The sequence below is a fragment of the Dasypus novemcinctus genome, chromosome 2 (assembly GCF_030445035.2).
Source record: "Dasypus novemcinctus isolate mDasNov1 chromosome 2, mDasNov1.1.hap2, whole genome shotgun sequence".
NCBI lineage: Eukaryota > Metazoa > Chordata > Mammalia > Cingulata > Dasypodidae > Dasypus > Dasypus novemcinctus.
In genome coordinates this window covers 182523485-182538701 of record NC_080674.1, presented here as the reverse complement: position 1 = coordinate 182538701, position 15217 = coordinate 182523485, and the positions used below count along the sequence as shown (strand labels likewise).

The window sequence follows — 15217 nt, the reverse complement described above, 5'->3', positions numbered from 1 at the left end:
TCCTAGCACTGTGCTGGTGAGATTTTGGTTTAAGGGGGAGGATGAATACTTTGTAGCCTTTAGTCTAGATTGTGAGCTCAAACTCACTTTACCAGAGTCTTGGATTAGAGATTAGGCACCTACATTGAATAAAGAACAACAAAATCGTTCTTATCTTTGCCAGTCATTGTACTACGCGTTTATCTTTGGAATTTATGGCACGTAGTCATTGACAGAGTTGATTTATAATTTTCTCCTTGCCTAATCTTAAGCATAAAACAGTTTCATCCTGCTTTCTATTGTATTTGAGATTTCTTCTGTAGCCTAAATTAGCTTTCTTCTGTGGCCCATAAATATTTTTTAAAAAATTTTCCATGCAAAATTGAAAATAATGTATAATTTTCTTTTATGAGGTAGAAAATTTTAGATATAGCTAGTAAATCAAGCACATTTTTATTATTTTGTCTACTTGAGCTGTCAAAGGTGGGAAGGTGCTTGAAAAATTAAAAAATATTTTTAACTTTTTTCCTTGATGTACTTTATGGGATTGTTTTCAGTACGTGAAATTATATTCTTTATTTTTCAAACTCTTTATGTTATTCATTAGTTTGATATGAATATTGCTATCTTTGCAATAATAACTCGCTTTCTTTCTTAAGATTTATTTATTTACCCCCACCTCTCCCTCCCCGCTCCCTCTCCCCCCACCCTGTTGTTTTTGCTGTCTGTATCTATTTCCTGTGTGATCTTCTCTATCTGTTTCTTTTTTGGTCTTCTCTCATTTTGTCTCCTCCAGGATTCACCTAGGATTTGATCCTGGGGACCTCTGATGTGGAGAGAGGTTCTGTTAGCTGCGCCATCTCTTCCTGGTCTCTGCTGTGCTTCACCTTGACTCTCCCCTTTGTCTTTCTTTTGTTGCTTCATCATCTTGCTGCGTGACTCAGTGGGCACTGGCTCAACGCGCAGGCACTCAGTTTGCCATGCAGGCACTGGCTCACTACATGGGCACTGGCTCGCCACGCAGTCATGCTTTCTCATTGCTCAGGCATGCTTTCTTTTCTTCTTTTTTACCAGGAGGCTCCAGGGATTTAACCCGGGTCCTCCCATATGGTAGGCAGAAGCCCTATCACTTGAACCACATCTGCTTCCCTCTTGCTTTCTTTTTTGTTTGAGTTTTCCTGTAATGTTTTTGTTCACTCCTTTTAGCCTTTTTGTGTATGTGTGATTTTATTATTCCTTCTTCTATGGACAGGGGAATGCCCAGATTCAGTTTTATTTTACTATAAAATGCTTGTAATCCACTGATCTCATGGGCCACAACCAGCAGTTGGAAAACACCCAAGATTTGTTTTTCTGTATGACATCTACACTGACTTAATAGAACAGACCTAGAACTGAGCCTTGAGTCCATTTATACCTGTGTGACTCTCAACTGTTTAAGATTCTTATCCTTACTTCCTTCTGTAAAATTGGAATATCTACTTTTCACATTTTTCAAAGATTTAAAAAGACAGTGTATGAATGTGCCTGGCATACAGACTCAATAAAATTAGCTAATAGCATCTTGCATTATGTGTCTGTCATCAGGTAGGTCTTAAAAAGTTTTTGAAAAAAGAAAAATAGCAGAATACTTCCAAGTTTTCCGGATCCTTTTTAGTTTTCTTTGCTTCCTCTCAGGAATAAAGATGCTTTTCCCATTGATAATCTTAGGCTATTTTAGTATGTCTCATGATGAAACTCAAAATGCAGAATTTGCAACATTTTTAAAGAAGAGAGTAGACTTCTCTTATATAACTCGGAGAGTATTTTCCAAGTGAAGTATATTCTCCGTTAGATGGTGGCACCTGGTGGCAAAGATGTATCACTGCACAGAGCCTGCTCTGCCTATACATTAAAAGAAAAGGGTAGGTTTTGGAATCAGCCTACCACTTGGATAGATTGGCCTAACAATGGAAAGCAAAATGTGAAAAAGAGATTCTAGTATTAGTGAAGTGCTACAAAGCAAAAAGAAATCTAGGTAGTAACTGAGATTCCATAGCAGATGTAATGCTGCTATACCATAATACCCAGCTAATCAAAATACTGCTTTCTTGACAGATTTTCAACTCACAATATTGTGAGGTTTTTGCTTGTGCGTTTTTGAACGATGGTGCATAGGATAAACTTTTCCTGGTTTTGATTTATTTTAAATAGAATTAACTTTAAGAAATGTACATTATTTCTGTGCTATACTTAGAATGCATTTATTTTTTAAATTTTTTTAAGGATTTATTTTTATTTATTTCTCTCCCCTTCCCCCCTGCCCCAGTTGTCTGCTCTCTGTGTCCATTCGCTGTGTTTTCTTCTGTGTCCGCTTGTATTCTTGTCAGTTGCAGTGGGAATCTGTGTCTCCTCTTGTTGCATCATCTTGCTGCGTCAGCTCTCCCTGTGTGCGGCGCCACTCCTGGGCAGGCTGAACTTTTCTTTCGCACTGGGTGGCTCTCCTTACGGGGTGCACTCCTTGCTCATGGGGCTCCCCTGGGTGGGGGACATCCCTGTGTGGCAGGGCACTTCTTGTGCGTATCAGCACTGCACTTGGGTCAGCTTCAGGTGGGTCAAGGAGACCCTGGGTTTGAACTGTGGACCTCCCATGTAGTAGACGGATGCTCTATTGGTTGAGCCAAGTCTGCTTCCCACATTTGTTTATTAAGGTGAGAAGATTTAGCTTTTACTAGCCTGGAATAGCAGTGTTAATTAAGATGCATGGATAAAAAGAAGTTACTTTTGCTTAGCTGTTCATCATATTCAAAGACTACACTACATTTATTTTCAGCTATTATTATTAAGAGGTACCAGGGATTGAACCTAGGAGCTTGTACATGGGAAGCAGGTGCTCAATCACTGAGCTACAGTCTCTCCCCCAGTTATTTTTTTTTAACAGCAGTGTTGAATTCAATTATTCTTCGTATCCTCTTTCATTAGACACATTTGTGATTGGGTTATACAATTTCCAAATTTGACTCTGAGGGTGATGGAGACCTGGCTAATTGAATTCACCAACCAACCAATTGTCCTTAATATGAAAAGTTACACTATTCTTGGTTATTCCCAGAATGCTATTTTTGAAGACAGAGCAACCAATTGTACCTGTGTTCTGCTTTACAATGGTGGAAAACATGTTTTTAAAACAAGAACGGGGAAGCAACTGTGGCTCAAACAATTGAGCTCCCATTTACCATATGGAGGACTTGGGTTTGATTCCTGGAACCTCCTGGTAAAAAAAAAAGTTGTGTTCCAGACCTGCATGGAGAGGCACAGACCCCCGGGTGGCACGGCAAAGCAACACATGAAAAAGATGATGATGCAACCAGATAGAAGCAAAACAAAACAGAAAAACCAAGATCAGGATCTTCATCAGGCTGCAAATAGCTATACACACTGTGTAACTAAAGAGGCAGTATCATATAGGTAGAAAGAGGCTAGCTTTGAATCCTGGCACTTATTTGTGGCATAACCATAAGCAGGTTGCATATTTCCGAGCCATTGTTCCCTGTCTGTAAAATGGGGGTACTATGTACCATCTTTCAGGGTTATGGTAAGGGTTAGAGATAATTATATAAAATTTTAGATACAATGCTTGGTGTGTCATGGGCAATCATTGGATAGTAGTTATTGTCATTTCTATTCCTCTATGGAGCTATTAGATTTAGCGTATGGTTGGTTATATTTTTAATGTAATTGACTTGAGGAAGATACCCAAGAACACATATAAAATTCTAGTGGTATTTGGTAATTCTGAAATATCATGTGTTGGGATAGAGTCTGTCATGATGGTAGCAATGCAATTTTCTTCTTAGGTTGGTCCTACCACATGGGCCACACAATTTCTCCATAGCAGTGATTTTTAAGCATAGACATATATCAAAGTTACCTGGGGAATTGAAAAACAAAACAAAACAAAAACCACATATCCCTAGGCTCCATCCTGCACTCTATGATTCAACTGTTGGGTCAAATATGTGCTTTGCTATTTTATTACATTTGGAGCACCTTTGAGAAGTTAATGAAAGCTCTGGATTTTCTCTGGGGAAATGCATAAATACTAACTTCTGTTATAGTGTTGTGATATTTATAGCTCTCACCTACACCCTGACCCATGAACCTCTAGTAAAGAACTCCTTATATGAAGGTTCCCCAAATATGCAGTTAACAGTAGGATTTACCCTAGAATTTATATATCTACATATTTCATGAATACTTGGTCATGAGATCAGGCTTTATTTGGAGAATATCACATATACAGAGGCCAAGGAAAGAAGCCCAAGAAGAAAGAAAGATCAGGCCGTAGATGACTGTGACTACTATCATCCAAAAGAGCCAAGTTTAGGAAGAAGTTCATATGTCCCTAGAGCAGTGGTTGTCAAGGGGAGGGTAGAGTTTGTTTCCACCCTCTCAACTCCCAGGGGATCTTTTGCAATCTAGAGACATTTTTTGGTTGTCACAGCTGGAAATGGGTGGGGTGTGCTACTCATCTAGTTATTAGTGGCCAAGGAATGCTGCTAAATATCCTGCGTGCACGTGACAGTATGTTAACAATTATCTGGCCCAAAATGCCAGTAGTACGAAGGTTTGTCTGCTGTAGAGTCTAGCTGCTTCTTCCTAGATTATAGCTCTAATTGATAGTAGTAGTAGAATAGGAGTCTCTGCATTTTCATCAGTTTACATGCAATGCTTCTTTGGTAGATGTAGGATGAAAGAGACGATGATGAGAAAGTAGGAAGTGAATAAGCTAGGTTGGTATTCAAAGAACTACCCGTTTCCTGGAAGTGTTTGAGGCCCCAAGAGTATTTCAGCTTTCTTATTGCCTTACCTCATGGTTTTACCTAAGAGTTTGGATGTAGGAATCCACCTTCCTTTTTTCTTGGAGGCTCACCATGTCTTCTTACCTCATTCTTGAGCTTTCTACCTTTTGTCTATTGTCTTTAAGTCAAAGTGATAAAAATTTTTTAAAGGCTTCTGTAAGAGAATTTTCCATTCCTGCCATCCCTTCTCATTAAGCAGACTAAGTAAGAAAGGTGATAGAGGAGAGGAATGTATTGTATTTTAAATGGTAGGGCATTACAGAGCCTTTAGTATCTTAATGAAGTATATTGTAGCCGTTGAGAGAGCTAGAGTGTGCATAATTTCTAAAACTTAATTAGACCAGGGGGCCTTTTTTTTTTCTTTGAGCATCTACTGCGATTAGAGTCACCTGGAATACTCTTTGGACCTGATCTTCTGGTCAGTGTAGTTTGAGAGCAGAACTTTCTCTTTGGCATCTTTTTCCATAGGCTTTATAAGGGAAGTTGAAAAAAAACCAGGTATGATGAGCGAGCTATTCCAGCCCCCTCAGGGTTTTATTAAATGCATCTCTTTATCCATTTTTATCAAGCCTTAAGAGAATAGTTTTATCAGAGGGGTTATGCCTTTCCTTTTCAACCATGTATGTAATAATCATTTCCTTTGGAATGAAAGGGAAAATGAAATTTTCTCATTGTGAAGATAGTTGCTTCTTGTCATCTCCAGGGATTTCTGACTGTTTTCACTTCTTCCTGAAGCAAGGAAAGTAAAGCTTGGGTCAGAAAGCTCTGGAGGATTCAGACTTGTGGTTTTCAAAAGTGTTTAGTTCAAAACACAAACATATCTCTCATGTATTTCTTGGGGATTCCTGGGGGTGGGGACTGACTTCTCATCTCTCTTCCATTGAATTCCTCACTCTTTTACATGCTTACCTTTCTTTTTTTAAAAAAAGATGTATTATTTCTTTATTTCTCTCCCCTTCGCCCCTTCCCTCCCTGTTGTCTGCTCTCTGTGTCCATTCGCTGTGTGTTCTTCGGTGTCTGCTTGTATTCTTGTCAGCAGCACCCAGAATCTGTGTCTCTTTTTGTTGCGTCATCTTGCTGTGTCATCTCTCAGTGTGTACAGCTCCACTCCTGGGCAGGCTACGCTTTTTTTCGCACAGGTCAGCTCTCCTTACAGGGCACACTCCTTTTAGTGGGGCTCCCCTCCGGGGGCGCGCCCCTGTGTGGCACGGCACTCCTTGCGCGTTATCAGGACTGCATGTGCGCCAGCTCACCACATGGGTGAGGAGGCCCATGGGTTTGAACCCTGGACCTCTCATGTGGTAGGTGGATGCTCTATCAGTTGAGCCAAATCCGCTTCCCTACATTCTTACCTTTCATGTTTCCAGCCATTGTTCTTTCTCTCCTTGTCACCTTCTTAGAACGCAGGACATTGTGACATTGCATGGATGGCTTTGTAAATGTGGCAGTTAAACCCAGGAGATGGTGTACTAAAGTCACTGTCCCCACTTTGTTCATTCCCCTAAGGAAACCTTCCAGATTTATTAATCTGAAGGTCCTTCAAGTTAGCAGTAAATGGAAAATTCCATGGAGAAACTTTCATAAATGCTGCTTTGGTTAACCTACTTCCCATTTACTTCTCCTCATTTGGGATTATTTACTGTTGCCACCACTCTACCCTGTTTAAGACACTGGGTTTGTCCTGAATTCTGTCTGCTTAATTCCTTGTAGTTTAGCAAAGTCCAGATAGAAATGTTTAGACAAAGTTTTACTAAAGAACTTATGATAGCAAAAGGGCAATGAATACTGAGCAACATAGAATTTAGGTAATCTGGCTTATAAAATGAACAGTTTATCTCTTGTACACACGCAGCCTTCTACTCTAGCTCATGGTTGTCTTTCACATATAGAGTCCCCCCCACCCCACCCTTCTCCCACTGTAGGCCTTAGAACTGTGGGGCTTGGAAATTGTTATTGAGGAAGCCAGTGGGTTTTCCCTGTAACTAATCATTTGGAGCCATTCTGTTCAAGTTTTTGAGGTTAGAAAAGTGAGAGAAGACACACATGGGGGAAAGTAGTATCTTCAAAGCAGGGAGTGAATTAATATCTTTGAACTACCCACTGTGCAGCAAGCATTGTGCTAGGTGGTCTCATTCCCCACAACAATGCTGTGATTTATATTCATTCCATGGGTAAAATAACTTGCCCAGAGTCATACACACAAACATATTGTGTAAGTGGCCAGAACAGGTTCAAAACCCTTCTTTTAGTTCCAAAGCTTTTGGCTTTCCTACTACATTAGCGTTAGCTGTGTGACCTAGTAACCTGTAGAGCTACTAGTGTTCAGTGATGATTCTTCTGTTGTTACCTACATGGGGTGTTTTCAAACAGATTGTTTGGAAATACTGTATGGGTCCAAATGTTTAGGACTTGAAGAACGTAAAGGAAAAAGGAAGAAATCTGAGAGATGGGTTTATCCCCTAAGGCAGTAAGTAGGATCTTGTAAACACTGATAACTTAAGTATATCTGTAGAATCCTATTGAATAATGCCATGGGATAAATGTACTTGAAATTTTGTACTCCATCTTAGAATTTTAGGGCTAGAAGAGATCTTAGAGAAATAAATGAGTTGTTATTCCCTTCAGAGCACAACTCTCCCACTTCCCTTTCTCATTAAGTTTCCATTTAGCCATTAGGTAGGAGCTTCAAAAGGGAAAAGCCAATCATGTATAATCTCCAGTTAATGGGCATCTATTGAGCGACTAAGTCACCAGAAAGAATAATTACACAGTGCCTCTTTGTGCAGTAAACAGGCAAGCTGGATTGTTACTGGCTAACAGCATCCTCCTCTTCAAGGAAAAGACTGGGGCACCCAATATGCTAGGGGAGATTGCAAAGCCATTCCAGAAAAATAAGACTATCAAGAGAAGAAAGAGAAAGGCAGGGGACTTCAAGGCTTTGTCAGTTCTAATTGCTGATGTGCACTGGATTACTGAATAGCAGACATTCCAGTAAATGTTTTGTGTAATCATCAGGAATTTAGAGGGTCTCTGGCACTTCTTCCCTTAAGTGAAGAATAACAGTGATGATTCAGAGTAGAACTTAAGCCCTGCTCCTACAATTTAGCCTGTTTACTAGGCACACCCAACCTTTGTAAATAATTACTTTTGCCCATCCATTAGCTGTATTGGGTTTATGAAAGATGAGCACAGTTCACTGACCCAAAAAAGACATGTGTTAGCCACAACCCAAGCTCTTGGGTTCGTGTTGGTAGACTCTAGTTTGGGTTTTCAAAATTATGTCTTGGTGTAGTGATTTAGGATTTACAAAACTCAGCATAATTCAAATAATCTGTTTTTCCCCCCCTAGAACACTTCAGTTATGGAGGATCAAAATGAAGATGAGTCCCCAAAGAAAAATACTCTTTGGCAGGTAGGAATGACTGCGCACAGATAAGATAGTAACTGACTTAATGTAGATAAGATGCTCCCTTAGTGAATGTCCTCAATGAGAACAAGAGCCAAACATTTTTTGTTTGCTTTTATGCAGTTTTGCTAATTCCAGAATTCACCCTAATTATCTTTTCCTTACAGAAGTGCCATTATGAAGAATAGAGTAAAGCATTTTGGAGATTCTTGAAGATTCTTAAGTGGCCATAGCTTAAAATGTTGTCTGTGGCCACTGTTAGAGCCAAAGATGTACAATGGTGCCTATCCTGTGTCTCCATAATGGTACCAGGCCACATGCTAGTGTCTGCATTGATGACCTTTTCTCCTTTTGCCCCTAAACCTCACCCTTCTCTCCCATTAGTTTGCTTTTTCCTTTTGGAATCACTTTCCTTCTCTCTTGACTCGTTTGCTAGTCTCCCCCAACACCTCAGTTGTTTTTTTTGTTTTGGTCATGTAAATTTTCATGATTTGGCATTCCCATCAATGGCCCACATAGTTTTTCTGTTCATGAAGACATGATTAAAAGCAAAGCAAATCTAAACCTGAGGAGAATAATGTAAAGAAATTAATCTGGGGTCATTTGATTTGAAACTGAGAGGCAGAGTGGCAAGAATAAAGTACCCCCAACGAATTTAAAATGCCAGGAAGGTCTTTTTGGGCCGGGTGGGTAGTTGCAAGTAGATTTTGAAAATGTGCTATAGAACAGTGCACATACCACTATTTTTGTGGTTTTTTGTCTTGTTTTGTTTCGGGGGGGGGGGGGGGGGCACGGGACGGACATTTTATACAGACTGAATTTTGTACCTTCACATTTGTCATTTTGCAGTAGGATTCTCTTTATTTACTGTTGATTTTTCAATTCACAATGGTTCTTCCCCCCCCCCCCCCCCCAATGGTTCTTAACACTTTAGCTTTTTAGCTTTCAGCTTTTCTTTCCAGTTGACTTGTTAAAGGTATACAAATATTCTGGGAAGCCTAGATGGTTAGGAACCCATCTGTAAATGATAATCCGTTTGCTTATCAAATGAGATAATGGATGTAAAAGTACATTGTAAAATATAAAGCAATATACAAATACAAATTGTTACTATTATTATCTGGTAATATTTACTGATTTTCTGTTTGGAGTGAATTTAACCTGCTATGAAAGCAACTGCTTTGGCAAATTATTATGAAAAAAGTATTAGAAAGAAAGGGAGAAGGAAAACATACAGCTTTCTTTCTCAAGGTAATACACATTAACATTTTGATGTATAGCTTTTAGTCTTTCTTGGTATGTTCCCCTTCATAGAAATTGTTGTACTCAAAATGCTGCCTAAAATTCCAGATCTTGCCTTTTGTTCCTTAACATTAATTACTAAGTATGTTCTCTTGTCACTAAAATCTTACTTTATAGCCTCATTTTAATGGCTACATTATGGAAACTTTATGTGTAGATGTGTTATAATTTGCTTTAACTAGTTGGCTGTCATTAGGCAGAGTTAATTCTCATTTTTCTCTCATGATATTTTGGTGAATACCCTTATGCTTAAGCAGCAAACATGTACCTTATTTACACCTGCTGATATTCCTTACATCAGAGACTTCTCACTTCATCTCTGACTGAAGTAAATCCTTCTAATTTTGGGGTCTGTTAGCCATAAACGTTCTACCACAAAGGTCAAATACTTTTTGAAAAAAATCCCTGTTCAATGCTACCCCCTGGTGGTACCTGGTGTCACTGAGTTCTCCCTCACTAGAGGTACAAGGGAAAAGTGTAATAAGTAAGATGTATGGGGTGGGAAATAAATACCTTCCTACTTACACCTGTACATGTGGACATAGGTTGGCTTTAGACATGAAAGATTTATAAGGTTTTATCAAGGAAGGCAGAAGACTCCTTTGGATATTTTAGGATGTCATCTTTGTGGGATGAATTCAGTCCACTTTAAGTCAGAGAACATACTGATAATGAAAACTCTTGGTTCTTTCTATGTGAGATGTCTATGGTAAATTCCTAATGGAATTAGTAGAAATTTGTAGTGGGACTTGGAATTTTCAGTTTTCAAAATTCTCTCATGTTATTCCTTCTGATATTATACACTAGGGGGCTATTAAAGGAGTGATGGATATATGGCATGGTAAATGTTTGACGAAAGTATTGAAGCTCTTTTGTTTTTAAATGGGGAAGTTACTGCACCTCATAGTACCAGTAATTGTAGATTGAGTCTAGGGATTTAGGTGTTTTTTTTTTTAATGCTATAACTATTTGAGATGCAACATGTAAAGGTTGAGTTTTTTTTTAAATATCCTGATTTTATGCAAGGACTTGTAGGTAGATTTGATGAGAAATACATGGTTTATGTAAAAATTTAGGATTATCCATAAATCATCTATACAAGATGAGGAACTTTATAGGAGGTGCCCATGGTTTGCCTTGGGTCACTTTCTGAGAAGGTGGTCAAAAGAAGGGATGGAATGATTAAACCATTTTGCCAGCAGTTTAGTAGCACTGAGAGAAAATATGGAGGAGATTGAAAATGGTTGGGTAAAATGAGGCTTTTTAGATGTAGTTATTGCCTTCAGGTTTCAATATATAGGTTTCTTATTTTCTTCACTAAATAGCCAGTAGTTCTCAGAAGTATAGTCCCTTCACCAGAGAAGCATCAGCCTCACCTGGGAACTTAATAAAAATGCAAATTCTTGGACTCTACCCCCACACAGATGGAATCAGAACCTCTGGGGGTGGGGCCGAGCAACCTGTGTATTAACAGACCTTCTGTGTGATTCAAGTATTTACTCAAGTTGGAGAACCATTGGCATAGACTGTATATAGTGTTAACCTTCAACCTTGAGGAGGTAAAGCAAACTATTAATAGTCTTTCAGTTGCCCTTTTGCCAAATTGAGCAGTTCCTCTAAGATGGTCATCTCTAATATAAGCTATCCAATAACAGCAAGTTATGGAATAAGAATTGCAGAGTGATGATTTGATACACCATTTTGCTTTAGAAATGGCTAAAACTTTGGCATTTATTTTAGTGACTAATTTGAGGACATGGGTCCTGAATACATTTTTAATTTACTTCCTGAATTAATTAATAAAGGAATAAATTTGACTTTTAAGATTAAATACCTGGGGTAAAAAATGTTTCTAATGAAGTAGTAATTAGATTTCTTTCCTTTGTCAAAACTAATTCTTTTTTTCCCTCCTAAAATAGATAAGTAATGGAACATCATCTGTGATCGTCTCCAGAAAGAGGCCATCTGAAGGAAACTATCAAAAAGAAAAAGACTTGTGTATTAAATATTTTGACCAGTGGTCTGAATCAGATCAAGTGGAATTTGTGGAGCATCTTATTTCACGAATGTGTCATTATCAGCATGGACATATTAACTCTTACCTGAAGCCCATGTTGCAGCGGGACTTCATTACCGCTTTACCAGGTAACTACGCTCGACTTTAAGAACGCTGAGTGGTGGAAGAGTATCCAGCCCGAGAGTTTGGGAGAGCTCAGTAAATATTTGTGAAATGAAAGAATGAGTATTGTTTGAAGCAAAATTTCTTTGTACACATACTACATTTTAATCTGTGACAGCTGAGGAGGAATTGTAAGTTAGCATCTACTTAGGAAACGCCTTCAGTTTCTGCAGGCAATAGTGTTGATCATGATACGTGGCCAATACTACTGCTTCATTTAATTTGTTAAATGAGTTAGTGATAGGTTTTTTTAATGTTGATATTGTCTATATACAATCTGTACTTTGTCTTTTCTATGATTTTTTAAAATATGAGACTATTTTTCATATAGTATTATGTTTGGGGAGTGTCCCAAAGTTTAGGATGCTTATTTGTATCTGAAGTAACACTTAGCTAACTGACAAGTAAATTAAGAAAACTTATAGCACATTTCTCAACACTTATTTCTGCATCCTCTTCAACACTGCCCTATCCTCATCTCTCTTTCTCTCTTTCATTCTCTCTCTCTCTCACACACACAGTCTCCTGGTTCAGTTTTTTTATTTGGTTTTTGATCATTTTTTCCTTTTTTCCTTTCTCTATTTTCTCTATCTGTTTTTCGGTCCTCCTTTTTCTTTTGTAGATATGAAGTTGGCTAGGTTAGATATTTTACTCCTGAAGAGTATGCTGGCCAGAACATTTCCTCTCATGTGGTCAGTTTAATCCAGAGGTCACAACTGCCATGCCAGAGTAGGCTTAGAATTAGCTGGGGACAAACCGAGTGCCATTTTCACCAGCCCTGTCCTCACTAGAGCTATGTGAAGCTTCACCTGTGATTTCCAGTGACCGGGACTTGGCCTTGGTCTCATGCCAAAAAGGGCCGCAAATTGACAGATGAATTTCTGATTTCAAATCCCTCTTTCAAAATTTGTAAATTGACTCTCTACAGTGGAAGTATGTAAGGATAGTTGAGAGTTAGTTTAGAAAATTTTGACTCTGCTATTCCTTTTATGCAGAAATGCAGCACTGCTTGCCCTATTTCGTCCATTAATATCTCTGGAACAGCAAAATAGAAACCCTTTTTCTAGAATAATAGTACTGAATTGTTGAAAGGGATCATAGCCATTACATAGTCCTCTTTCTCATTGTGTAGATTAGGAAGTGGCAGATAGAGAAATTAGGTAAATGCCCAAGATCATACATTTTGTGGTAGTGTTGTGGAGGATGTGGGGTGGATTCGTTCAAAAGTAAGTGCAAAGGCTGCTTTGTTAAGATTACCCTGAGAATATTCCTTAAATTGGCCCTAAGTTTGGAATATTTGGTTTACAACCCAATTTAGTAATATTCATTTTTAATTATAAGAGAGAGAGAATAAATATGAGAATTACAGTTGTATTGAAGTATCATGAGTACACATGTGGTACAGCTCCCCTATATATGCGCAGTGCCAGAACTCAGAAACCAAATCATCTAAAGACTTTTTGCCAGTACCAAAAAAAGACATGGTAGTTTCTGAAGTCCATGATTGTACTTATTCCTCATAAGTGCTTTTAGCTAAATGATTTCCAAGTAAATGTGCTTATTGTTTTAAACTTTTATTTAAAAAAATTTTTTTAGGAGGTATTGGGAATTGAATCTGGGATTTCGTACATGGGAAGCAGGCGCTCAATCACTTGAGCTACATCTGCTCCCCAGTTTATTGTTTTATTGTTTGCTTTCCACTCTTGTGTGTGTGTTTTTTCTTTCCTATGGAAAGTTTCAGAGTGCCAGGGAACTCACCTTATATTTATAGAATACCCACGAGGTGGCAGTGTTGAAGTTCTCTTGATTTGCAGAGTATAGATCAGAGGCAGCCCCTTTTCCTGGGGAGTGTACAGTCTTGGAGAAGAGACAGAACAGATGAACATGTGTTATGTATATAAATATGGTTAGTATAATTGCATACAATTCAGTTTTCATTACAGCAAATTTTAAGGTATTGTCCATATCTCTGTTAAAGTGGAATTCTGTGGTATTGAATATTACGTGAAGTGAATGGACCATTGGCTGGGATGTGGAAATATTTTTGTTAAAATGGTATTTGTTTTAACAGGATTTGATCTGAACATATATACATATGTCAGTATATATCATACATATGAATCTAATATCTGGGGACAAGCTGGCCTAGTTGATTGTGTTAGTTAATGTCTAGTAGACTTGGATTAAACCTGGCGTTAGTTCCTTAACACAGACTCTGCCTTAAGAACTTTAGGAGAAAAACAATTCCATGTGTATGTTCATACTTAGATTTAACAATGTGTGGAGTGACTTTATGAATCTTTATTCTGGTTTGGTGTTTTAAGTTTTACTGTAGATGAACTTGAGCTTGAATTTTTATTCTATTGCAATTGATAGCTTAATACTTCTTTTGATTGCAAAAGCCATTCATTCTGCAGAAATTATCTATATTTTTGGCCTTTTCATGTTTACTGCTAATATCGTACCTGTCAGTATAGAGAAAATGGAAAATGTTTGTGGTTTCTGGCTCCTTTTGGTTCAGTGGAAAAAGTGATAATTATGATATGCTTTTCTAAAAATCATGGTAAATGTTTAGTCTGAATGTCAATTTCTGCCAGCTAAGTTTGTGGTTTGTAAGAACTGTTAAAGGGGAAATTTTTACCATTTAAAGTAGAGGCAGATTGCACTTCAAAAAAGATGATAAGCTTTGCTTATCAGTTTGGTGAGGTTCCTAAGCAATTAAGAATTTTGAAATACCTTCCTGGCTATGGTTTAGTCATTTGTCTTACCAAGAAAGGATGATAAACCATTATGCACTGTGAATGTGACAAAGACTAAATCAGAGGTCTTGGAAGATATGGAAGAGCACAGCTAAGCCTTCAGCTTGGGTAAGGACCAAAAACCTAGCATGACAGAGTACAGAGTGTATAGATGTTGGATTTAGACAGGCCCTAGGTTTGAATCCTATCCCTGTACTTAGTAGCTCTGTGAGTCTACTTTTTGGAGCCTCAGTTTCCTCATCTTTATGGGAATAATAATAACTTCGTGAGAATATTGTGAGGATTAAAGACAATGTATGTAATAGACCTGACATCTAGTGTATACTGTGAGGGTGGTGGCTTAAAAAAAAAAGCCCAGTGAGGCAGGAAACACCTGCTTGTCTTGAGGTAATAAGATTTATTGCTAGAAAGTTTTAATTATTCACTCACTAATTTCCAAACTGATTCATCCTGACATCATATAGGTGTGTGTGCCACTTTGTTATGTTTCCTGTTAGGCTTTGTGACTTGAGCATCTTTTCACTTCATTTCTGTCTGAATCCTTCAGTCAGTATATTTCCAGTCAAATGTGGCTTTTGATAGACTATTGCTGTCAGCAATTGAATTGTTTTTCTTTTAAAAGATTTCTTCAGATTTTGAAACTAGGATCTGTGACTAGGAGTGAGGGAAGAAACTGCAGGGGCTGGTGGGGAAGGAAGTTTCTTTGCAGCTGCTCTTTGAAATGCATTTCTAAAATAAAAGTTTCTGTAAT

At 38.1% G+C, this 15217-nt stretch overlaps 1 protein-coding gene across 7 annotated transcripts in view; it reads left to right on the top strand.

Annotated features, from left to right (window-relative positions):
- Nucleotides 1-15217, top strand: part of FBXW11 (F-box and WD repeat domain containing 11) — a 163022-nt gene that overhangs the window by 95670 nt on the left and 52135 nt on the right. For 4 of the 7 annotated variants that reach the window (XM_058282281.1, XM_071211041.1, XM_058282260.1 and 1 more), the window contains 2 exons: nucleotides 8170-8232; nucleotides 11448-11673. In XM_058282281.1, coding sequence (XP_058138264.1) covers nucleotides 8170-8232; nucleotides 11448-11673 — 289 coding nt within the window. The remainder of the gene's footprint in view (nucleotides 1-8169; nucleotides 8233-11447; nucleotides 11674-15217) is intronic. The other 3 variants (XM_058282295.1, XM_071211042.1, XM_058282265.1) reach the window with 1 other exon arrangement.